The 26,279-nt window shown below is 45.5% G+C and overlaps 1 protein-coding gene across 2 annotated transcripts in view; it reads left to right on the top strand.

Moving 5' to 3' along the window:
* Positions 1-26,279, top strand: part of LOC144948396 (arrestin domain-containing protein 1-like) — a 103,857-nt gene that overhangs the window by 68,797 nt on the left and 8,781 nt on the right. For both annotated transcript variants that reach the window (XM_078877818.1, XM_078877817.1), the window contains 3 exons: positions 7,777-7,931; positions 8,867-9,049; positions 24,787-24,963. In XM_078877818.1, the coding sequence (XP_078733944.1) occupies positions 7,777-7,931; positions 8,867-9,049; positions 24,787-24,963 (515 nt within the window). The remainder of the gene's footprint in view (positions 1-7,776; positions 7,932-8,866; positions 9,050-24,786; positions 24,964-26,279) is intronic.

The raw sequence follows: 26,279 nt of genomic DNA, 5'->3' as shown, positions 1-26,279 counted from the left end.
TGCCGGTGTCTCGTTCCAAATGTGGTAAATTAGAAACTTTTCACTTCAAATCACTCAATTGGGATTAGATAAGCAGCAATAATTGCCCTCTATTGCGAAAACCTAGCAGGTCCTTCCCAAAGACGAGCCGTGAGATTCGGGTGAGGCCCTCCAGGGTAACAATCTGTTCTTTATTACTCCCAATCAGTCCACGCTGACTGCCCATGTCCTGGCGTCTGTGGGGAAAAACAACGATGGATCTTTGTAGTCTAGTAGTAATAATAATAGTAATGTTACAATAATGTTTATTTTATAAAGCGCCTTTCATATTAAAATATCTCAAAGTGCTTTACTTAGAAATAAAGTCTCGTAAACTATCGATAAAATCCTACCAAAATGCAATAAAAGCTGATAATAATGATAATGACAACTCCACTCACACTATAGATAACATTAATAACCCTCTATGATAATAGCCATGCATACTAATTACACTCACATTGTAGATAAAATCAAACCAAGCTACAGGGAAAGCCAATTAATGCAAATACATTTTAAGCTATAATTAAAAGCACCACATATATATAGTATGCATACATATACTTTTAAAACTGAAAAAAAATTGTTTACCAGATAAGATCCACTGAGCTATATAGCTCTTTTTCAGATGCGACCTGGCCAAAAATGATATCTAAATGAAGTGGCTTATCATGTGGACATTTCTTGCAGCCAATTACTCTAAAAACATGTTTTTAAATGTGATGGGAAAAAACGGAGGACCTGGAGAAAAATCCATGCGACTGCGGGGAGAGAGGAATGCAAACTCCAAATATATAGGGAAGGGAGATTACATACACAACACATATCCCACTTGTAGACTGTAGAGGGGGGGAGTGCTGTTGGTAAGCTGATTAAAGTTGGCATTTGGGCAACACCACGGCCAAACGCCTTTGTCTCCCAAGTTCTGACGTTTACATAAAGCACCAGGTACTCGCATAAGGCCGCGGTGACAGAGCCACGCACAACCGAAGTTGTGCGTGGCTGTTGTGAGTTTATGGCATTGCAATGCATGCCATGCATGAACCATCGTGTCACACGTGCACACACACACATACTCGTCAACATCTGTGATTTCCTGCTCAAAGTGAGCAATGAGGAATTGGTAGGAAATTCCACATTCCTATGTCGGGGGCAAGTCTATCCAGAGGTCGACCACTGTTGCCTTCCAACACAAAGTGGTGCTCATTTTATGGACCCCGGATGGATGATGGGCTGAGTCAACCCCCCAACCAGGATTTGAACTTGCATCCTTCTAATTGCGGGCCGCTCGTCTGACTGCTGAAGTCACCTGACGAGCTCAGGTGCAGATAAGGGTGTCCGGAGACGGCAGTTAGACACAATTGTGATCACAATTGTGACCACGTGATCCATCCTCTTATCATTGCCGAGTTGCAATGCCACGTGATCTAACACAACGCGTGTCTAAAGCCACCAGTCTTGTTTTACACCGCCATTGAAGAGGCAACATTGTGGACATATAATTTATGTTGACCATTTTTTCTAAACTTTTTACCGTTTACCTGTTGGACTCATTTTGCGTGTACGGCGTTATTGCCCTGCGAGTATCATTGCCGTGCTTGCAGCCTGCTCAACACTTTTCTGTCTTCGGGAGTTTCTCATCGTTGACGGTGAGCGTTCAAATTGGGTCACCCCAAGGGTTGTTCCGTTTTGCGTGTCACCGACGGGGCAGCGCCGCCACCTGCTGGCGGAGATGTTGCTGGAGACGTGGGAGCTTTTTGGATTGAATTCCTGTCGTGAAGAAGATTAGCTTCACTTGCTACGCTATCTCTGTTGGATCGTCATCAAGTAACCTCAAGAGACTTCCAACGTTTGTAAAACCGTCTCTCGCCCACCACGTCACCTTCGGTGTCGACTCCCACTCGCCCCTGTCACCCTGCGCCACGGCTCGTGGTGGAACTCTCCACTGCACAGCGTCCTCCTCTCTAAAAAACTCACTTCTTTAGAACTTCCGTTTTTGTGTTTAGTTTGTTGTCCTTTCCCCACACCTCCGCTTAGCACGGTTGACTACATACGGTGCTAAAGAAGTTCAACATGCACACATGTATACATTGGAGTCATGCAACGGCTACGTTGCCAGATTTCAAACATATTTCTGAAATCTGGAGGCAGTGTTATGACCGGGTGTGCAGAATATGCAAGCTGATAATCACCTTGAACGCGCCCAATCTCAAAAGCTGAGTGGGATTGTGCCTGGATAGGTGACCACAATGCATGATGGGCACTATGGGCTGAGGGATGCATTGTTGGTGTCGCAGAGGGCAGTGCAGCGAACTATATTGTTGTACTGTAGATCTATACTCCCACCCAACCTTTAACCCACGCCGACCAGCGTGGTGAGGTATCGTCAAGCAACCACCAGATGCGTGTGACTCACCAACCCTCGCCTCCACTGCTGGATCACAGTTGTCTTGGGGTGCACGTTGGGCGGTAGCTCTTTATCTACTATTAAAATTATGTTTCGCTCGTTTTATTTTTTATAACGTACCTATTTGGCAGGAGGTAAAATCGCACTGTATGAGAAACAAGCGTGCACCTGGATTTGGAACGTGGTATGAAGCAGCTGAACATTGCTCTGTCCCATTGCCCCCATAGCCCCATGCGCCGTGTGACATCATTTACAGCACTTGAGTCAATTGCTAACCGCTCCATGCGATTTGCAAGCACCGTGATCAGCCGGGGTACAAAGAGTGCTTTTTTCTCCTGGTTCAGAATCTATTTTAACCTTTAGCACTTTTTGCATTGCCCGGATGCAACTGAAAGGGGGGCGTATGTCTCCGATGTGCACAGGTCGCTGCGTATGGTGTGAAAGAAGCACAATATACATTTGTACAAGAAGTTCAACATACATATCGCGATGTCGTTAACGTATCGGTCACTCGGCATGAGGTCGATTAGTCATTCTTTTTCATATAGCTGATGTTCATTTAGAGCAACAACTATATTTTTGCATTAAGGTGGCTGATTCAGATGATTGTGCATGTATGGCTGAACTTCTTTCGCACCGCACGTAGTCATCCGTGCTAATCGGAGGTGTGGGGGAAGGACAACAAACTAAACACAATAAGCAGTTTGAAAGAAATTAGTTTTAAATCTAGATTTGAAAGTGCATAGCTCCAGTTGCTTCCTAATATCGGAAGGAAGCGCCTTCCAGACGGCCGCAGAAGCGCTTCTGAAGGTGCGCGATGCGGTGTGTCGGCGGCAGTGGAGTGGTGTGTCACTGTGGTGCTTCCTTCGACATTGAGTGGGTAAATGTTCCATGGTTTTGTTCTGGGTGACCACAGCCACACACCGGAGGGAGAGCTTTTAAAAGTGGACACGGTTTAGGGTCGTGGCCATTATCTTTGCAGAGCGTCCCAGCCAGGGTTCTTCTGCATGAGGTCTTTCACGAGGTGTTTTGTTTGCGACTTCTTGTGAACTCCATTCGGCTTTTCAAGCATCATCATCATGAAGGTTGAAGTTGCATTGTTGAAGGTTAAAGGCGTGGGTCCAAAAGGGTTTGTGCTACCTCAAGCGGTGGCGAGGGACGTTATTGACATCTCCAGTCAGTAAATGAGTGATCATCGGTGTAATGATAAATATGTGTGCAGCGTTGGGAACGCACAGCGATATGATCCCAGCAAACCGAGTTAGATTCCCACGGCTAACATCAAAGGCGAGTGAGCTCTGAATCGGTACAGGGCCTCCCGCCGTCGCAGTGGTGCTATAAGGTCAACACCCCGCGCCCCTCCCCCCCCCGTGACCGACAACATTGTCTGGACACATTTCATCGTGCAGTGGATTGACAGAAGCTTTAATTATATAACTATTTCTGTGCAGTGTTCACGTAGTTAATGGGTGGGCATACGAGTGCTGCTTTTGACACAGGAAAACCGGATTGAACAGGCACTGGCAGCACACGTTTTGAAGCAACCTTTTAGCAGTCAAACAATAAACCAAAGCAGTCGTTTGTATCAAAGTCTAGAGCAGAGTTGCAAGATAAGAGCGGGGGGGGGGACACCAAGGGTTGCAATTTTATCGCTCGGTCAATTGTAGCCGCTAAGAAAATGCTCACGGCTGAGTTTCTGGGTGCGTCCCTGGAACACCGAGGTCAGATGAACCCAGATCTCAATCCCGTGGGGTCCCCTGGCCTCCGATAAGGTCAGAGCGATTCGCAGAAGACTCCAGCATCACCGAAATACCTCGGATTGATCTCGACGCACCCACAAAGTGTCACCTCTACCTTATTCTCCGAACTGTAAGGCACACACACCCCTAACTTGTCTGCAACATTTGCTTTAAAATGAGGGGGGGGAATTTGTCTTTGAATCCAGAGAATATGGTAAAAGATTAATCGACAAGTGAAGGTTCACGGGTAGAGAGAGTAACTATGGTAGTAGCGATTGCAGAGCGGTGATTGTGAGCGTGTGAATGGAGTAATGAGAGTGGGGAGCGGTAGTGCAGTGGTTACGCATTGCGCTACACAACTGCCAACCCGGATTTGATTCCTGCTCATGGCCACCACCAATGACGATACTCTGAACCGGTCCTGGGCTTCCCTTAAGTCGATTCGGCCTCAAATGAGTACCTGGTGCGGTGTGTAAACATCGCTAGCACTGGGGAGACAAAGGCAGCCGGACGCGGTCCTGGTCACTCACCCCCTCGTGTGCCGTGCTGGCAGCGTAGGTGCTGGCTAACAGCACTTGCCCCAACAGTCTGTTAAGCCTATGTGGGGGATCTTTGTCTTTAGAGTAATGAGAGAAAGCCTTTGAATAACACACTCTTGTTGAAGCAGTGAGGTGGTGTCATCTTCCGAGGCCATTCCTGTGGACTAATTCAGATGACAATGCTGTATGCCGTGTAAGCTTTTTGAGTTCATTGTCTGCGTATTCCTCTTTGATGGCAATTTAACACCGTCGTGACCGCGCAGCATCCATAAACACTCTCGCGGTATTTTATTTGTGATTGCCACGACTGCATAAAGGGACGATTGTGTCGCCTTACCCCAGGCCCTGTCTCTTGCACAACTGCGCACATGGCGGCCTTGATGGATCCCCCTCCTTCTACCACGACGACGTTGACCCCTGTGTCTCTTGCGAGCGGCTCGTCTCTAAACATTCACAAAGCCGCTAACCCCCCCCCCCCCCCCCAGTTAAAGGGCACGGGCAAAACAGCGGCGATAAGCACGTGGAAATCTGCTGAAACAGCCGAATGCGTCCTAACGCTCTCGGTCATGTGGTCAAGCCAGAATTTTCTATGACTCGAACTTGGCTGTCAGAAGGCACTGATTTTACAGTCTCGGCAATGGTCTCGTGCCACGCGGTGGAGGTGTGCGTTGTTTATTTACGGAATTATTCTCGATGAAATTCTCCGTGCAGAACAAGCTGAGCTCACGACAAGAATAATTCACTTGCCGTTGCGAAAGAGAGACCTGGGCAAAATAAGATTTTACGAATGGTTTTAACAGCCTGAAATGCTAAGAGTGCATATATAGTTGTGCGAGTAAGACTGCTAGGCTGTGTATTCGGCCTGTAATAAGCGAATTTATCATAATTCAAGCCCATACTTCCGGCAGCAGGTTGACAAATAGTGCTTTGGTAATAATTCAATGCCCCTTTGTCAATCGACTGCTGGACGAAGGTCTGTCTGTCCCCTATGGTTCGTATGGGTTGGTAGGAGACTGGGCCCAGGAGGGCATCAGTCAGAGAAACACTGCAGTTTAATAGCTCCTCTGCTGCTGCTGCCTCTGTGATAATGATAATAATAATACGGTTAAACTTTGTTACATGCCACCACAGTTTTTTCTCACTTTCAAAGAGAGACAGCGACTCAGAAGTTTGACCAATCACAGTAAGGCGGGAAGGTAGCCAAGCGGTGAACCATGCCAAATTTCCCCCCACCCCCCCACTCCCCAAGCTCAACAGTCCTCTACATATGAAGATCTTATAGGCCAATTAATGAGTGTTTACATGGCGAGTCATGGTACGGAACCTCGACGCCCACGGGAAGGGAGTAGCACAACGTTTTGTCGTGCGGCGATCTACCAACCGTCGCTGCTGCCCCCACAGTGCTGGAACACAGGCCACGTGCTCCACAGTGCTGGACCACAGGGCCACGTGCACAGAGCCACCACAGCCTGGCATGCTCCGCGGTGGTAAAACATTATCGATTCAGAAATGGAATTGTGACCTTGAATGGTGACAATTTACCAAATCACGGTGGTAGAGGGGTGGGGGGCTTGCAGCCCACTTACGTGGTGGCTTGTGGATGGCAGGAGAGCAAGTAGGTTGCCGAGCCATCTGTGGCAACTTTTGAGTGTAACTAACCCTGTCTACATAAACACGAGTAAATTTGTTTTCTGCGTGAAATGAACGAGACGACTACTGATATTGGTCGAGTCCTCTTTGCTTGTGTAAATGTTTTGTTTAATCTCACAGACAAGCACCACAGTAAATGTTTGTTCGAACAATGACATCAGTCAAAATTGTGTTTCTCTGTAAATGTTCTCGAATTGGACGTTTGATAATAGTTGTGACTCGTCCAGAGCTGTGACCCCTTGATGCAGTGCTTCTCAACACGGCCAAGGTTACTGAGGCCACAACACACACAGAGATCACGTGTCCATGCCTCTAGACAATGCAGTGTTAGTAAGTTATTTGTTTAATTTTGTGTATTCGTGTGTTTTGTGTTAATAAGGCATCTGATTCGTGTTGTCTATTTGTATGTTTTGCGTAAGGCGATGTGTCGTCGATATTTTCCCTGAGCACATTCAAAATTGCTCCTACACAGCATCTGTGCTGCAGCCTGTGCCCCCCCCCCCATGAAGGCCGACCCACGTTTGACAAGCACTGCCTTCATGTCAACAAAGCAATGAGAGTTTTTGTTTAGATAAAGGTTTGCACTGGGCTGGCAAGCAAATGTACGCATTTGATCGCCTGCAAAATTGAGAGTGTGAAAAGTTGTCAAACCGACCACAGGGTGGCATTAGTTCACGCTCTGCACCCTTGGAGTGAAGCTGGGCTGACTTGTTAGACATGGTCGACGCACAGTCAAAACATCTCGAGAGCAAAGTAATCGCATGGGCCTTAAATGGCAGGCATCATCTGAGTCATCGTCTTAATGCTTGAATCGTTGAATAAAATTACCGTGTTGACATTCTAGCTGACTTGAGTGTGAATGCGTTTTCTTTTAACATAATAGTAACCCCAGGATGTTTCAGAATCAAAACATTTACACTGGAGGAATCCGATGACCTATAAACCTCTTTTTCACAGATGTCCAGTATGTTTGGCCAATTCCATGTTGAGTCTATTTGCGCGTGGGAGGCAACCAAAGCAGTTCCTGGCCATGGCCAACACCGGTGGCAGTTGGTCGCAAAAACCTCTTCTAAGCCTCGTCTAGGATGGCGTCCAATTGAGCACCGAGGGTGGTGCTTCAACATCAGCATTGGGGATACCAGTGGCAGTCGGGCGTTGTGCTGTCCACACCAGCCCCTTGTATGCTGTGCGCCGACCTTAATAGTTGCCCGCTAATGGCATCTGTCCCAACAATCTGTGAAACGCTATTCGGGAGATCTTCGGCTATGCCTCCTCCTTGTAAATAAGTTTACGAATGAAGGGATGAAATGTGTTCGCGAGCTGCCCGTTGCTGCTGGCCGCCGTGCGTCAACTCTGCCCGTCCGCCCGTCCACCCGTCCTTTCCCGTGCCGTCGTTCATCGCCTGCCGTCTCTGTCGCCGCAGACGACGCTCCGCCCTCGTTTGACGGGAAGCACGGGCGCGTCGGCTACTCGGTGATGGCCGAGCTCGACATGCCCTGGTACAAGTCCGACCAGGAGCTGCGCGCCGAATTCACCGTCGCGCTGCCCGTCGACCTCAACGCCGTCCCCGACGCGGCTGTGAGTGCACGATCGCGAAGGGCGCCATCTTGGGGAGCGCCCGCGGTCGTCCTGCGTTTCCCAGCTCCCGTGTCGCCATCAAAAATAAAATGGATTTCCTTCTCAAATGAGCATCGAGCAAAATCCAGTTACCACCTTTATAAGTGGAAAATCAGACTAACCCGGAATGGGCTACAGAGACTCTGATCGCATCGTAGAGCGTATTGCAAACCGAAGGTCGCACTGCGAACCACAGGCTGCATGGTAGACCGCAGAATGCATTGATAAGATAGTTACTTTTTGGGGAAGCAAACTGTATTGACTAATTTTCCACTCGCAAACTATTTGTGCCTTCTTTATCTGCTTCCACGAAGCCCAAAACATTGTGGCCTATCTGTAACCGATCGTTACTGCTGCTGTTACCAATGTGTACGGCTTTGCAGTTGTGCTGTAAAGCTCCTGTATGGTTTTTTGGTCGTGCCGCGTGTTGTTCGGCACTATGCTCGGCGTTGCGCTGCACGTGCTTTCAACGTCAAGCTGAACAACATGCGGCACAACCTGAAAGCACACGGGAGAGTTGCTGCTGCTGTTGGTGTGAGTGGTACGGAGACAGCTGCATGTTCCCCATGTGTTTGTGTGTGTGTTCAGTGCAGGAGTGTAGCGGTGAGCGTGCTCCAATACGAACCTGGTACCTAAGTTCGATTCGGGCTCACGGCCAACACCAGTGACGATTATCTGAACCGGTCTTGAGCCTCCCCTAGGTCGACTCGGCCACAAATGCGTACCTGGTGCAGTGTGTAAAAACATCGCTGCTGGGGAGACAAAGGCGGTCGGGCGTGGTGCTGGCCACCCACCCTATCGTGTACCGTGCCAGCCTTCGTAGGTTCTACCTGCTAACAGTACTTGCCCCAACAGTCTATGAAGGCTGTACGGTTGACCTTCGTCTCTGTTGTCAGTGCGAGAGCCGGTCTAAAGCGAGCAAGCAGGTGAACTACTCGCTGGTGAAGAGTGGCACGCTGTCGCTGGAGTGCGTGGCTGAGAGGAAGGGACACGTGCCGGGCCAGGTGATTCAGCTGCTCACCTCCATCGGCAACCAGACCGGCAAAACCTTCCCTCAGATCAGCTCAAGCCTCGTCCAGGTGTGTTGTGGCCGCTGCGCTGGCAGTGGCTCACAAGAACGACAAACAAACAAGCTCACAACATTCGTCAATAACACCGTAACCTTAAGAGGACAATGTGTAAAATATGTGACTTTTCGGTCAATGGCTCTTGAGCAGAACACGCATGTAACCGATTGTTAGCAAAGTGACGACCGGGTGAGCAATATAACATTTCTAACACTTTGAAAGGTGATGGATTATCTCCCAATTTGAGGCCGTAAATTAAAATCCTGACCAGGGTTGATGTCATGATTCTTGCGATTGCTGATTCTAATAAAATTATAATGGTCAAGCAATGGATGACTATAGTTTACACATTTTCCTCAGGCTACCATCAACCCTTGTTTATCACCTCCATAAAACAGGCCTGTAAAAAGACAAACCTAATATTTGCTGTGACTTTATAGGAAGCATACTCGTCGGAAACCCATTGAGATGTAACATTAATACATACTTTGCCTATCTAATGTGTGATTTGGAATTGGGGCTCGTGCCTTTTTGCTTTGTAAATGATAGAGTGGATAAGCAGTGCTTGGGGTCAATAAGCCAAATAATCGGCTCAAAGATCAAATGTTCAACCTCGTTCACGTAAACTGCATATCATAGGCTTTCAAATAACTCCTCATTATTTGGGACTAGTTCATAAAGCCTGTCTTGGCCAGGCAAAAGTTTTTAATAAATATAATAATTAACCTGATATGATTTTTTTACAATATATATCTACAATCAGATGATAACAACTACTGCAAAAAAAAGATTTTTCCACGAAACTAAAATTATTTATGACTTGATTCAACTCCTATTTAAAGACGTACCCATTGGAAACTGCTCCATTTAAAGATTTCATTATATTTGTTTATTAGAAAGAACAAAAATTAATTCACGTAATGCTCTGAGGGGAAGGTCCTATCTTTTACCGTTTTCGAATTATTCAGATTTGAACATCTTAAAATATGTATTTTTTCATTAAAACCCACTTAAATCCGAAATATCTCAAAAACAATAAAAGATAGAACAATGGTTGTTACTTAAAATTTATTTGATATTTAACGCTCTATCAAATGAAAAAAAAACCACAATCTTATATTTGGAACGTTTTCTGAATCACACCAGGCACAAACATGTTCATGGTGCACTTAAAATCGAAATTTGGGGGGCTGAAATTGAAAAATCTCGGATTTTCTGATTTTTCCTGTTTGTGTCCTAAAAGCTACCTATGAACCAAATTTCAACTCTCTACCTTGTCGAGGTAGGTTTTGAGACATAGAGATTAAGGTCTTTATTTATATAGATTGTGGTCTTGGAGGAATTCTTGAGTCAATCAAAAATACATGTCTATTGAATGATAAAAAAAAAGTATTTGTATATCATTCATTGTCTTGATACCGGTGAAAGGGTCCCATAGTTATACATGTTTATTATCTTATTCTTTGGTTATTTCGGTAAAGTCACGTAGATAGAAAATAAAAACTCTCGACTTTTCCATCGCAACACAAGCGGTCGCCATCACGCAGAGAGAAAAAGGCCTTCAGCTGCAACTGTTTATAGAGGCTTTTATACACAGCTGCAGTTGGAGGCTTTCCCCCCCTTTTCTCTCCGCCTGATGACGACCGCTTGTCTTTTCTATCTATGTGACTTGACCGAAAGAACCAAAGTAGATGCATTCCTGCAGTGACGAAAGTTTTAAGTCAAAATGTATATTATCTGATTATCATGTATCTATTTAATTTAAATATTGATCTTATCAGCAATTACCCTGTTCTGCTATCAGAGTTAAATCACTTTGCAAAGAAGTGTCCGGTTCTGAACTATGGACTCCGCATCAGCCAACTCCCGGGGCACGTGGCGAGGGCGGTGGTGACTCTACCACCCAGTTGCCCTCACAGATAGCCTGCACTGTCGTATCAGCAAACAAAAACTATCAGCAAAACAAGGAGAGCTTGTGCCTTGCCGTTTTATCGGCCTGGTAGATGAATGGCCAATGTCCACACGTACCATCGCCGGGTTTGAACGAGCACGGCGGGTGGGTGGCTGGATGAAAATATTTGTTGATTTAATTTGTTTTGCTTGTGCCAGAGGTGCCTGTAGTTAAGAGATGTTAACTGCCTCGCCGTGGTCTTGTGGATTTTTCTCCGGGTCCTCCGGTTTTTCCCTCCACGTTTAGGAACGTGTGTTGAGAGTATTTGGCCGCTATAAATTTCCACGTGATAAGCCACTTCGTTGAGCTTTCATTTGTGCTCAGGTCACTCCTGAAAAAGAGCTCTGTATCTCAGTGTGCCTTACTTGGTAAAATAATACAAATAGTTTAGTTTGGAAGAAACGTCTGTGCAAATATTTGTCGGAGCCGAACGAAAGGTCGAGGGTTGCACTTTCACCGAACGCCCGCTGGATGTCTCCGCTGCTGCTGCGACGAGAGCGGTGAGCGCGGCAGCGGTGCAACACAGACGCGCAACGACCCCCCCTCCCAGCTCCAGTCACAAATCCGTTTTTGCGGTGGATTGTCCATGGGTCAGAGGAGAATGTGGTACTGCTGGAAGTGTCGCATTTTTTTTATAGACCAGGTGTCGGCAACCAAAATAACAAAAGGAGTCTTTTTTCGAATTGTGAAAAATAACTCAAGATTTCAGGAGATGCAATGCATGTAAATACTAGGCAGTCCTAAATAAATGACATCACAAAGCAGTCCTTAAAGAGCCGCATGGGGCTCCGTAGCCGCGGGTTGCCGACCCCTGGGCTAGATGAATAATAAAAGTGGATTACGTGATGAAATGCTGATGGAATACGGTCACTGCATAATTCGCTTTCATTGGCGATTTAAAGTTTGTTGGTAAAACTCAGGATTTGGCCTTCTCAGGTGGTATCAGCAAGTATATGGTCTGTTCCCATGGACTAAGGTTGTCAAGGATGCACTGTAGTGGTAGTTCTTAACAACGACGAAAATATTAGACAGCTGTCATGTTACACCAATGGTTGATTCAGAATAGCCACCGAGTGAGACTGCGGTTACCAGCGTCGAACAGTCGAACAGTGGACCACATAAGCAACGTCACTGCCCGCTGAGATGATTTACCGGCAGCATTTCACATATTCACCATGACACCACTGCTGCAGTCGTGTCTGTCTATATAGGAATCTCCACGTAAGTCGACATCTTAAACCACAGGGCCACATAGTTACACCGCTGGCCACTTCAATCATTCGCTGGCAGCATATCAGTTGTTCAGCATGAGGCTACCCCTGAAGCCACCCACTGGCTCATGTTAGAAAAAGACGTTGAAATAGGAAAGGGCCCAAGTTCAGCAGTTTCATTCAGCGAGCAAGATCAATCTCCTGTGTGCACACATGTTTTGTATTTCAGACTTGCAAAGTTATATGCAGTCCCCTTCCCCTGCCCATAATGTGGAATGAATAAAAGCATCCACTAAAGGTCACTGGCTCGGTGATGTGACTGGTAATGACTCCCGCAGTGACACAGCCCTGGGATTCACAGCCCAGCGCTCCTCCTATACATGCAGACTCGGTGTCCTGCCCGCTATCTTTGGACCTTTGAGTTTTTCGCGTTTAGTATTCTGGACAATGCGACGTGTACATTATCATGGAGATCAGCTGGTAGCACGCACAGCCAAAGCACTGCTTGCAAAATCTGTGTCGTGTGCTATTATCGCTGGGATTTAATATTTCCAGAAGGTGAATTGTTAACACCACGTGTCATGTTAATACTAATTAGCATTATATAGATGAAGACCTTTTGTTGAAAAGCAGGTATGCAGACGTGTCCTCTGTGGATCATTATTGTAAATCAGCTTAAGGGTGAATGTTTGTTATTACGTAAATGAATAAAGTAAATTTGTTGCGCTCAATATCTTCATCATGAAAGACCCGGGCCATGAAAATTGGACAGCGAAGCGAATAAAACTATTAAATGAAGTAATACAAATGTTCATATCCAACCTAAAGTATTTCTATTGCAGGCAATGTACCCATTCATTGTGGGAGCTCTGGCACTGGCACACAATGAGTGTCACAGCGAAACATGGCCGTGTCACAAATACTTTTCATGCCTTCTTTGCCCCCCCTGCACAGATTCTATGGTGACTGTGGCAGGAATGAAGCTGTCGCCTGGCTCAGTGGGGAGCACCCTGGCCACCCAGCCACCCGGCCACTGGCCATGAAATGATTCATGAATTAAAATTGACTCTAATGCTCAAGATAGTATGTGTGGGATCATACGTGTAAGAATCAACTATTTTATTTTCATGTCTAATGTATATATAAACTATTTAAACAAAATTGCATCAAGTAAGGCCCACTGAGCTGTATAGCTTCTTTTCAGAAGGGACCTTGCCACAAGTTATAGCTCAACCAAGTGGCTCGTCACCTGTACGTTTATAGCAAACAAATACTCTAAACGCATGTTTCTAAATATGGAGGGGAAAGCTTCTGTGAAGAATACATGTGGTGCTGCGTTGGAATGGTGAGTAGCACGCTGGACTCGCAACACTCCCGGGGTCACCGGTGCAGTCTCCCGGCAAGGCAGTTGAGACAAAGTTCCCTCAGTTCCCCGGCCTCTGCCCGCCCGGCGGTGTGAGTGGCCGCAGGTCGTCTCTCCTCCGACGCGCCCCCTCTCATGGAGGTCTTTTCACCAGCATATGCATGAGCAAGCAATTGCAGGGCTGCACCGTTGCCTTTAATGCTGCACTGGTGATTGGTTCATGGAAACAGTGCAGCAATTGAAGAGTTTTCATGTTCCACAGTGGTAACCAACCAAAAAAATCTTTAAACGTAAGTCCAGATTTCAGACCCTGAATCACATGACAGTTCATCAGATCTTGGAGGGGCTACCATTTATTATTAACCCATGATTTAGTATACATTAACACATTGTTAACCCATTAATTTCAGCGTTGTATTATTAATTGATTATTGAAAGTGTAATAATTAATGGAGTCAGTTCTAGGAGTTTATCCATAAAGAGGGCATCCAACAAGGTTCAGTGTTGGGGTCATTATAATTTAGTCTGCACATTAATAATACTAAAAGCTAAATGTCAGTATTGAGGTCTGCTAGCCACAATATGACTTTAGTGGAGAGTTTGTAGTTTTGCTATTCCTTCACTGAAGAAGTGTCGACTGCAGTGGTTTACTATCGAGTCCATAGTGCGGGTTGCCTGTCAACAGTGTCCTGGTTATACCGGTGTCTTTGAGGATTGTCAAAACGAAGAGGCGCTTTCTTATGACAATAATTGAGCCGAGCTTATGAAGCATCACGGATGACGGAACATTCTCCACATCTCGTGTTAATTCTTGTGACGTAAAAATGAAATATTTGTAGCACAGCTCAAGTTGTGAGGGTTTAACTCCGTCATGAGCAAAGGAGATACATCTGATGGAAGGCCCTTAATTCCCTAATAAACATTGCGAAGAGGAACACTTTCCAATCTACGTCCCTCTGTAATTTCCATGGTAGGTGGTCATATTTATAGTGACGGTCCCAGTGATGATCAAAGGAACTTTGATAATAAAGCCAAAGGCCAAAGGGAAGACAGGGGTAGGATTACTCCATATTATGGGATGAGTGGGTTTCATAAATCACATCACCATAATAGATTTTAGGCAATAATGTGGATGTGATGAGCGTGTGGCCAATGGATAATGAGACGGATTTAGGAGAAATAATTTATTGAATAAAACATGTTTTGTGAAGCTCTACGTGTGAATAACAATGATATTGAGGTGAGAAAGTCCTTCTAAATGTTAATGTGCATCAACATCTTGGATTGTAAAGCTGGCAAAAAGCACTCGGTGATGTTATCTTTACAAGGATTGAGGACGACTTTATGGTGTTGAAAGAATACGGGTTTCGTCGTGCATTTAGCAAGAGTCTATCGGGATTCGAATGTGATTATCTGCCATGCCACAAAGGCTTGTGTAAACTCAATAAATGCGACCAAACATATTTTATTATCTGAAATTCAATAATATATATAATTTAACACTGTTGTGGTGGCTGATAAAGTAATGTCCCCTGGCACTGAAGCAGGATTGATTTTAGTTGAGGTCGAATTCCACCAAGAGATAAGAAACAGGTTTTTTTGTTGTTGTAATGGTTATTATTATGAAGGTTTTTTTGACAATCTGGACTGGTTGAAATTGTTATGTTATTTGTAAACGTGGTGTTTACACACACACACCAGACAATTTCCCATCATTAGGCACCGTGCATGATCGATTTTGCACCACACAAAGATGTGCATTGCATATGTACAAAAGCTCATGGCCACATTCAGGTCACTTGCTCAATTTACTGTGGAATTTCAATGCCAATTTCACACAATGTGGGAGAGTGCCAGAGGATTTTGGCTGAGTTATTTACTATACATGAATAAGTACTACGCGTTGTCAATCCAGGAAAAGCCACGCTGATTACAATGGCTCTTTTTCAGGAGGATTCTGCATTGGGTTGTATTTTAAAACGTTTCCATCCGATGTACAAGACAATGCATATGCTATCATAACATGTTTTTTTTGTTTGCGTGTTCGCCACAAGTATATGGTTAAATCTTGACTTAAAGCTTTCGTGACTGCAGGAATTCATATTCTTTAGGTCTTTCGGGAATGTCACGTAGATAGGTTGAAAGAAAATAACAAAAAAACTACGACGTTTTGATCACAACACCAGCGATCGTCATCAGGAGGAGAAAAGAGGAAAGCTGCTGAGGCAGACGGTTTTGAAGGTTTAGAATGGGCGTAGCCCAAGGGTCATCAACAAAGTGGGGGCGGTGCTAGTGATGTTAATGTGATACATTAGCATGTTGATGTGAGATCGGGGACGACGTCCACGACGTAAGGCTTGGAGGTGGCTGTGTCAATGTGAGAGATTAGAACGTTAATGTGGGATCGCAGAGCCGCTGCCGTGTCGGCGCGCGAGGTGGCTGTGTTAGTGTGACATTCTAAACCTTCAAAACCGTCTGCCTAGGCAGCTTTACTCTGTTTTCCTCCTGATGACGATCGCTTGTGTTGTGATGGAAACGTCGTAGTTTTTAGTTATTTTTTGTTATTTTCTTTCAACCTATCTACGTGACTTTACCGAAAGATGCAAAGAATATATGTGGTTAATGCAGACATGATTCCTTGCAAAAGGTTTCTGTTTGGTGTTTTAACATCTTAACACCTGTTTTATTGCCAGAAAGGGTAAAACATATTCTTATATGGCTTATACGTGTGGGAGAGAACTGGAGCACCTGGAGAAACCCCCCACACGCGCGAGGGAGGGGGGGGGGGCGGCCATCATTCTCTCCCCTTACAGATGGAGACAGATGAGGATTCGTCTGCACTTTTCTGTGCTGCCCTCTCCTATTGAGCCACGGAATAGCTCCTCGGACACCCACGGGAAAGACGTTTCACAACATCCGTGTGATCCGCCAACTTTCGCTGCCTCCGCTGCACTGGGTCAGAGGCACATGCGTAGCCACCACCGCCTGGCAAGGGTTATATATTTTAAATCACTTCATGATGCGTTATATAAGGGCTCAGGGTGGCTGGGGTAGGCTCCGCTGCCCGTGGACTGAGAGACGGAAGTGATAGGGAGCACGCGAGGAATGGGTGGCCGAGGGATGGCATTGTGGGGGCAGTCGAGAGGTCAATCGGGAGAGGGCGCTTGTGGCGATGGCCGCCCCTGCTGCAGCAGCGTGGGAGCCAATGGCCTGAGATTCGTTGTCCTTGCGCTCGCCTCGCCGCTGTGTGATTGTTTACCGTTAGACCGGCCGGGAGAGAGTGTGGTTGTGTGGTGTTTTCTATGAATGTATTTCATCGGATTCTTTTGGGATAGATTTTTATTTTTTACGCTTAGTCGGCAACTCTTTCAAAGTAGTTTGATTGGGTATTTCGAATCTGTTCCGTACACAAGTTTCTAAATTGTAATAAATGTTGGGCTGTGCCGATTTCAGTTTTCTTTCCTCGTGAAAACCCAGGCTTCATTCCTTTGCTGAATATTTTCTCTGAACTTTGGGTTTTTCTGTTTTTTTAATAGGGCGGTGCAACCAAATATATTGTTATACTGTACTCCTAAGCTCCTCTTTGTCTCTGCTGTCCCTACTTTCCAAACCCACACTGACCACCTTGGTCAAAACAGTTAAATAACCCCGCAACCCACACAGCGCGGGGGGGGGGGGCTTATTCCAGCAGTACATTCCTAAAAAGCCTGAACGTGTACATATCATTGGTCTAAGAATTGATGTGTGTGCACATTCTTCATTGAGACTGGAGTCAATGTGGAGAAGTGAAGCCTTGTAATCAGTTGCAGGAACGTGGAACCGTGCCCACTGCAGTCTTTGTCTTGAGACTCAGAGGTTGTCAGATGTGTGTACGTTGAACTTCTTTGACACCGCACGTAACCAGCCGTGCTAATCGGAGGTGCAGAGTGAATGGACACATTTAAATGGACAAGTGTGGATGATGATGATGGTAAATGGACGCGCGTTCATTATTATCACTGTCATCGGCCATCATCTATTGACTGCTGCATGAAGGCTCCCCCAAGGCATCGCCACCTCTAATGGCCTCCTGCACACAGGTGGACTTCATGGCTCCACGTCCGTGGTTTATTCCCTCTCAGGAGTGTTCTCGCCTTGGGCTGCCACTGTCGATAGTATCGGCCGCCGGACGTGATCTTATTTCATATTTACCGAGTGCCTTAGCTCAGGGCGCTTTACATTGTTTAAAGAATGGTGAAAAATATAGAGAATTAGTTGGCAGGGGTGTGCAAGGGTTGAGGAATGAGTGACCATAACCCATAACAGAGGTCACGTAGGGGTCATGAAGGAGCAGGGGGGGGACGGGAGGGAGTGGGGGGGCAAGGGGAGGGAAGAGCAATGGGAAATGGGAAAGAGGTGAGGCTTTGAGAGAGGAACAAAAGGAGGTTAAGGAGGGGGGGGACTGCTTCATGTACAGGTCGGAGGGAGAGGAACAAGACCTCTTGTAGCGACGTGACCTTCCCAAGCCCATTATAATTATTATTAACGTTCAGCAGCATGTCTCTTACCGGCTCGTCTTCTCTGCTTCTCGTGTTCCCCTTCCTGTCTCTGTAATTGCAAGTGTGCACTTATCCATGTTCCTTTGTGCACGTTTTTAGCTTTTGTTCCATTTTATTGGTGAATGTTCATGTTTTTGAACTATATGTCATAGCAGTTAAGCGTTCGCTATATTGGGAATACATCTCTTAAAATTGATGCGCTTATCAATCGTTTGTTTGTTCTTTGTATAACAGTAGTCCACTGTGGGCCAGTGCAAATCAGTACTTTATAATTGGTAATATTGTCCTTGCACATGTGACTTTACAAGAAATTGGCTGTCTGCAATTCATTGGAGGTGGTGATCTGCTAACTATTATTATAGCATTTTTTACCTTACCATATAAGGCCCACTGAGCTATCTTGCTCTTTTTCAGAAGCGCCCTGGCCACAAATGTGGCTTATCACGTGGACATTTATAGCAGCCAAATACTCTAAATGCACATTTCTAAATTTGCAGGGAAAAATTAGAGGACCAAGAGAAAAATCCACACGACCACGGGGAGAGAATATGCTCCAAATATACAGGCGTCAGGGTCGCGATCAAACCCCCGACCTCCTGTACACCAGGCGAGGTAGTTAACATCTCCTAGCCACCGTGGTGGTGGTGATGATGCATAGAAGATAGGCCACTTGATGTGCAATGCAGAGAACCTCACTATTTAGGTCACGTCTGCGAATGTCAGCTGTTTACGACGAACACAAAAGACATGGCGTTAAATCATGTTCCTTGTCCTTAAGTGATTGTGGACAAAGGATGACCTTTGTAACGCATGACCAATTTTCAGTTTTATGACGGCTGTCCCAGTACCTTGTGCCATTGACTCCATCACTAAACATTAACACTGCTCAGATTGACTAGCAGCTGATTGAAATGCCAACGCAGCATTTAAAAAAAACATAGTTTTCAACAGTCGTCAGGTTTTTTTTCCCCATTCGCGTTTTATGTCGGTGCACCCTTTGCACCGCGAAGACACCTCGATGGCGACGTTGTACAGCGCTGCAAGACAGCGAAATAGATCTCGGGCGTAGTTGAAGATTCGATTTTTGGTTGATGGGCACAGCGCTTGTGCCTGTCCCCAACTGCACAGTCGAGGCCAGTGCCAAGCCCAGTCAAGGCCACATCCTCCAGACAGTGAAAACAATCTCATTTTGCAGAATGGAAAGTACCAAATACTTTCAACCTACTTTTAAATAATACATTTGCATAAAACTGTCTTACAATACAATTTTGGGGAAAAAGCCGTATAGTTTACCTTTCAATAAAATGTATCAATCGGTCAATATTGACACATTTCACGCGAAGTTATCATTTTGAGAAATTACACGTGACCAGGTGGAAACACGACCCAGGTTCTCAGACCATGGACACCACGAGACCAAACCCCTGAGAGCAAGTCAAGAACAGAAGCTGAGACAATGTTCTGTGACTCACGACGACATGTAGCTCAAGAATTGGCTTGGTGAGTTTTTTTTTTAAGTGGACAATATAAGCCACAAAACAAATATCTCTTATCTGCCAGATGTTTTAACTGGTCGTGAGGGAGTGCCCTAGTGACATTCCTGCAGTGCCTCTGCCGTACTTCTCGATGTGTCGCAGTGGTGACCTCAATATGCAAAACCCCTGACCGTAACTGCCCATGCTCTTTTTTTTTCAATCAATAAAGTTTCACGATCATTGTGCACAGCCTGTGGCACACTGCTCAAGGCACGTGCAAGATGACATATGGTTGTTTTTGTCAGCTGTGCCTTCCCTTTATGTGCCCATGTCACTTCCATCCTCAACAATATCATGTCCCCTCAATGATCTGGATGAGTGGTGCCACGGTGGCGAGATGTTAACTGCCTCGCCTGTTATGCAGGAGGTTATGGGTTCCATCCCGACCCTGATGCCTGCTGTATATTTGGAGTTTGGATGTCTCTCTCCCCGTGGTCGCGTGGATTTTTCTCCGGGTCCTCCAGTTTTTTCCTCCACATTTATGAACATGCGTTTAGAGTATTTGGCTGCTATACATATCCTTATGATAAGCCACTTTGTTGAGCTATCATTTGTGGCCAGGTCGCTTCTGAAAAAGAGCTTCATAGTTCAGTGGGCCTTGCCTGGTAAAATAAAAATGGTTTTTAGTTTAGGTTAGGGTGTCGTCTTCACTGTGTTCAATCCAGAAACTTGATTTAACGGTTGCTGCGACTGCGCAGGTTTTCACGGTTGTGCTCTACATGTCTCTGAGGGGTTTTGGGGTTGTACCATGTGTTTTTGGGGTTGTACCATGTGTTTTTGGGGTTGTACCATGGTGTCTGACGTTTTCACTCCACGTGCTGGGAGCTTGAGGAACATCAGGAACGATTCAGTTATTGTACAACGTGTTGTTCGGCATGATGTCTGACGTTTCGCTCGATGGGCTGGGAGCGTTTCTTCAGGAACTGAATTACTTTGGGAATATATATTAATTGACCTCTCCCATGAACGTTAAAATACTTTCTGAACCAAATGACTGTAAGATGTTGGTACGATATTGTTATGTTAGTTGTTTGTGAATCAGAAGTGCTAATCCCAGAATGCAAGTGCCATGTTGATGACTTGAATGCTGTACACAAAGAAGACACCGAGTTTTATTCAACAGCTGCCTCCAAAAAATAAATCACAAATTTCAGGTGGAAAAACAAGCAAATCACCACAAAGTTCAATCAGTTTATTTTGTATGTTTGAACTTCTTTCACACCGGATGTAGCCAACTGTGCTAATCGTAGGTTTGGGAAAATACAACAAACTAAACACAATATACAGTTCTAAAGAAAAGAGATATCAATCTAGATTTAGAATTGGTTAGCTCCATTGGCTTGCTAACGTTGGAAGGGAGAACGTTCCAGGTGGCCGCAGAAGCGCCCCCTGAAAGCGCGCGATGCAGTGGCCATCTTTGTTCGATGGCTAGGTAAAAGGTTCGATGCCAAGCCAAAAGGTTTGATGGCAAGCTTAAAGGTTTGATGGCTAGCTTAAAGATTCGATGGTTAGCTTAAAGGTTTGATGGCTAGCTTAAAGGTTTGATGGCTAGCTTAAAGGTTTGATGGCTAGCTTAAAGGTTCGATGACTAGCTTATAGGTTTGATGGCTAGCTTAAAGGTTTGATGGCGAGCTAGAAGGTTCGATGGCTAGCTTAAAGGTTCGATGACTAGCTTAAAGGTTTGATGGCGAGCTTAAGGGTTTGATGGCTAGCTTAAAGGTCTGATGGCTAGCTTAAAGGTTTGATGGCTAGCTTAAAGGTTTGATGGCTAGCTTAAAGGTTTGATGGCTAGCTTAAAGGTTTGATGGCTAGCTTAAAGGTTTGATGGCTAGCTTAAAGGTTCGATGGCTAGCTTAAAGGTTCGATGGCTAGCTTAAAGGTTTGATGGCTAGCTTAAAGGTTTGATGGCTAGCTTAAAGGTTTGATGGCTAGCTTTAAGGTTTAATGGCTAGCTTAAAGGTTTGATGGCTAGCTTAAAGGTTCGATGGCTAGCTTAAAGGTTCGATGGCTAGCTTAAAGGTTTGATGGCTAGCTTAAAGGTTTGATGGCTAGCTTAAAGGTTTGATGGCTAGCTTAAAGGTTCGATGGTTAGCTTAAAGGTTTGATGGCGAGCTAGAAGGTTCGATGGCTAGCTTAAAGGTTTGATGGCTAGCTTAAAGGTTTGATGGCTAGCTTAAAGGTTTGATGGCTAGCTTAAAGGTTCGATGGCTAGCTTAAAGGTTCGATGGTTAGCTTAAAGGTTTGATGGCTAGCTTAAAGGTTTGATGGCTAGCTTAAAGGTTCGATGGCTAGCTTAAAGGTTCGATGGCTAGCTTAAAGGTTCGATGGCTAGCTTAAAGGTTTGATGGCTAGCTTAAAGGTGTAATGGCTAGCTTAAAGGTTTGATGGCTAGCTTAAAGGTTCGATGGCTAGCTTAAAGGTTTGATGGCTAGCTTAAAGGTTTGATGGCTAGCTTAAAGGTTTGATGGCTAGCTTAAAGCTTTGATGGCTAGCTTAAAGGTTTGATGGCTAGCTTAAAGGTTTAATGGCTAGCTTAAAGGTTTGATGGCTAGCTTAAAGGTTTGATGGCTAGCTTAAAGGTTCGATGGCTAGCTTAAAGGTTTGATGACTAGCTTAAAGGTTTTATGGCTAGGTAAAAGGTTCGATGGCTAGCTTAAAGGTTTGATGGCTAGCTTAAAGGTTTGATGGCTAGCTTAAAGGTTCGATGGCTAGGTAAAATGTTTGATGGCTAACCAAAAGGTTTGATGGCTAGCTAAAAGGTTTGATGGCTAACCAAAAGGTTTGATGGCTAGCTTAAAGGTTTGATGGCTAACCAAAAGGTTTGATGGCTAGCTTAAATAGTCTCGGCAAAGTCCCACAGGTGGGTTCACATTCCCTGGTGTCGCTGTGCTGCCTGAGAGTTGACGGCTCAAGGGAGACACCTGCTGGTTCCGCAGTCTTGAAGGTCACGTTCTTAATAACATTGGGCAGTTCACCAGTGTCTGGTTAGCCTGAATGCTAATGAGACTGTCAAAACTGGTCCAAGATTTGCTTGTTTTGAACCAATGCTGCTGATGGGACACTCCCAGAAGGCTGTGTGGCCGATGGATTGTGTCACAAAAAATACTTAAATATATTTTTTATGTGGAGGGACAAATATGGGAAGGATGGATTTTTTATTTTGTTATTCAAATTTTCTGTAACGATGTTGAATGATTATCGCGTGTTATGTTTAATAATAATGGTTTTTAGTTGTCCAGGAAAGCCTCTTTTTCAGGAGATTATTGCATTTTGACGTTTGGTAAATTCTGTCCATGAGTGTTGGACACTGGAAGAAAGCGGGCAAGCTGGTGAAATGCCATGCATACGAGGGGACACCATTTAAAGCTCTGAACAAAAGTATTCAACAATCCATAGTCTCTACCCCCATCTCCTGGCTAGGTGACAGACCACCAGTGCGTTTTGGAGTTTCAGTCGTGTACTCGTGATTTAAAACCTAAAATAGGCCACAGAGCAGCACTGCCTTAACGGCCTCTCTTCCGTTGCAAGCTTTGTCAAATCTGTTTTAAATTTAGCCTCGTTAATATCGGGTTTGTAATTAATTTCTCGACTTAAACATTTTCAATTATCAAGCATACAATATCTTGAGTGGTGTTTTCGGTTTAATAATATTTCTTCTCTTCTTTATAAAATATTCTTGTCGCAACCAGAACGGAGGCAGCTCGCAGTGTTTTGCTTTCCCTCTGTACTTCTCTCTGCTATTGATCGGGACCAGGCAGAGCAGTGGCGCAGTGGTTAACACACACCGCACCATGAAACTGGCCCTCTAACAGCTAACATTGGTGGCGAGTGATATGGTCATGGGTGCCCTTCCCCCCCATTAACAACCCGCATTGACGAGCGTGGTGAAGTATGGTCTAACGACATGGCATTGGGGAGGCATTCATCCAGCAGTGGATTAACAAAGGGCTGTAAATCATGATAATTTGATGTCATTAAAAAAGGGCCTTTTCTGCAAACGTTACTTCAGAGACTTCTAATATCTGGTCCTGACATCACACCGCAGTACAGGTTTCCATATTTGCTTAATTTGGATTTCATTGGATAAGATTTAGTAGACGTGAAAAGGTGGATTGTAGTGCATTGCTAAAATGTGGTTGGGAAGTAATGGCTGGGTAGCGAATGCGTTGTCAGAGCGTCGAAGCCGGCACTGCTGAAATCCTGGGTTTCAGTCGATGACAATGAAACTGAGTTCTCGTGTCAGCCTGGATATCAGCGACTGCACAAAGACATCTTTAAATATGAAGTTTGACTTAATTTGGAAAATTTCCAGCTCTAGGGATAGCAACTTTTTCAGGTTGCTTTGTGTGCAATAAACATTTATAAAGCAGGGCGTTGTGGGAAGGTGCACCCACTGCTGAGTGAATGGGAGCTAAATGAGGGAATCTCAGAAGTAGTGCTCTGATTTCACCAGAGGCCTTTCTCAAACTTGCGATGATGCCATTTTCTGATAGAATTCCCAGAGAACGTGTTTGTTCATCTCTTGACATGACATCAATATCCACGCTAATAGGCAAATTAAAATAATTTATGTTGTAATGGATTTGTAGAGATTTACGTTGGACTATTTATTTAATGAAGTGACCCGATTGGTTACTTTATTGTCACCTTCTTGGTTCTTTCGGTAAAGTCACGTATTATTACTTCCCTTCTACGTGACTTTACCGAAAGAACCAAGAAGATGAATCCCTGCAGTCACGAAAGCTTTAAATCGAAATTTATTGTCACCGTTTGGACACTGGACACCAACACTAATGCCCAGATCTGTATCATTGTTTTTTTTAAAGTATTGTTTTGTGCTGCACACAATTTGGACTCTTGCGTTGAAAATGACGAGTGTGCTGCCGGTCAGGGTCCACATCTGACGCGCGCGTTTATCTGAGTGTTTCCTTGTACACACACACACACCTCTGACTAGTACGGTTGGCTACGTACAGAGCGAAAGAAGTTTCACATACATCAGTCGAGCTTTCGTTAAAATACCGGCTTGCCAGCTCGCTCGGCATACAAGGCATTGTTTTGTCAATGCCACGGCCTCATTTACTTCCCTTGACCCACGATTAACCGCACATTCCACCTAACCGCCAATTTACCGTGTACCGTCCCTCCCAGATGGTGACTTACAGGGGCAAGCGCGACATCGTGGACCTGACCACGCTCGTCACAAAGGACGGTGGCAGCGTCGGGCCCAAGCAGACGACGCAGTGGAAGGAGCGCTTCTCCGTGCCGGCGTTGCCCTGCTCGGAGCTACCCGGCTGCAAGCTCATTTCCCTGGAGCACTTTGTGCAGGTGCCCACGCACAGCGCCCGCGGTCACTCGTCGCGGTGCTCGTACGGTCACGAGTCGTAGCGCCCACGTGGTCACTCGCGTATCGGTGCGGCCCGGCGGTTGGCGTGTTTTGACGCTTGTTGCGAGACGTTTCGTTTGCTGTCGAACGTCTTGGAAGAAAAACTGATCACTTACACGTATTTCATCAGAACGGGACAGGGTTAAGAGATGTGCTCATTGGTGCGGCCAGATAAAAAAAAAATTGGGGTGGTGCATTCTGGGTTTTGTGCACTGAGGCTAACAATACAGCAATGGTATGATTTATGTAAAATTATCAAATTTAATATTGAATTGAAAGTCATATTTAAACAATTTATGAATATATCGCTTAGTTTTGTGCATATTGCATGAAGTATAAAATTACAATATTTACACGGGGTGTGGCGGAGCGGTGGTCCGGAGGTTACCAGCGTGCTGCGCCACGAACCCCGGGGGCTCCGAGTTCGATTCCCTGCCGCGGCAAATATCAGTGGTGAGTGATATGTGAACCAATCCTGCCCCGTCGCCTGCCTTAACTTCGCCCACCCGCACTGACCAGCCTTGCGGTGTATGGTCAGCAACCCCATGGCCGATGTGGCATCAAGAGGCCTTTACATTATAAGGTCCCACTCATTACACACAAAGTGCTCGCCACAAATTAACCACAATACCTTGGTGATCTCGTCAAGGAACATAAACCATCGTCACGCGAACTCCGGTCATCCTCTCGCAGCAGCGACTTTTGGCTAGCCATCAAACAAAGACGGTCACTACCTCGCGTGCTTTCAGATGCGCTTCTGCGGCCGTCTGGAATGCTCTTCATTCTAATATTAGGAAGCCGCTGGAGCAATGCACTTTTAAATCTAGATTGAAAACTCATTTCTTTAGAGCTGCTTTTTGTGTTTAGTTTGTTGTATTTCCCCCGCACCTCTGATTAGCATGGTTAGCTTCGTTACAGTGCGAAAAAAGTTTACTAATGGAGTGGCAAAGAATTTGCTGTACATGCATTGTATACACACATACTACAGATGTATACACAGAAAAAAATTGACAGGCTACTGTCAGCGAGTGCGTGGCACACGCGATGATGGTGTGGCCAGAACCACGTCCGCCTTCTTTCATCAGCACACCTTCCCCGGTGTACCTCTGCATTCTCGCACCGCGGTACCAGCTACGGATTAAATCTGGGTGAGTCAGTCCCATGGGGCGACTTTGCCCCAGGTGTTGTGCATAGCTGGTAATTGAATCCAGGTCACCGCCAAGATCGCAGCGTAGGCGCGTAAGCCGCTGCCACACCG

Source organism: Lampetra fluviatilis, chromosome 49 (assembly GCF_964198595.1).
Source record: "Lampetra fluviatilis chromosome 49, kcLamFluv1.1, whole genome shotgun sequence".
NCBI classification, from domain to species: domain Eukaryota; kingdom Metazoa; phylum Chordata; class Hyperoartia; order Petromyzontiformes; family Petromyzontidae; genus Lampetra; species Lampetra fluviatilis.
This window is presented reverse-complemented; position numbering and strand designations above follow the sequence as displayed.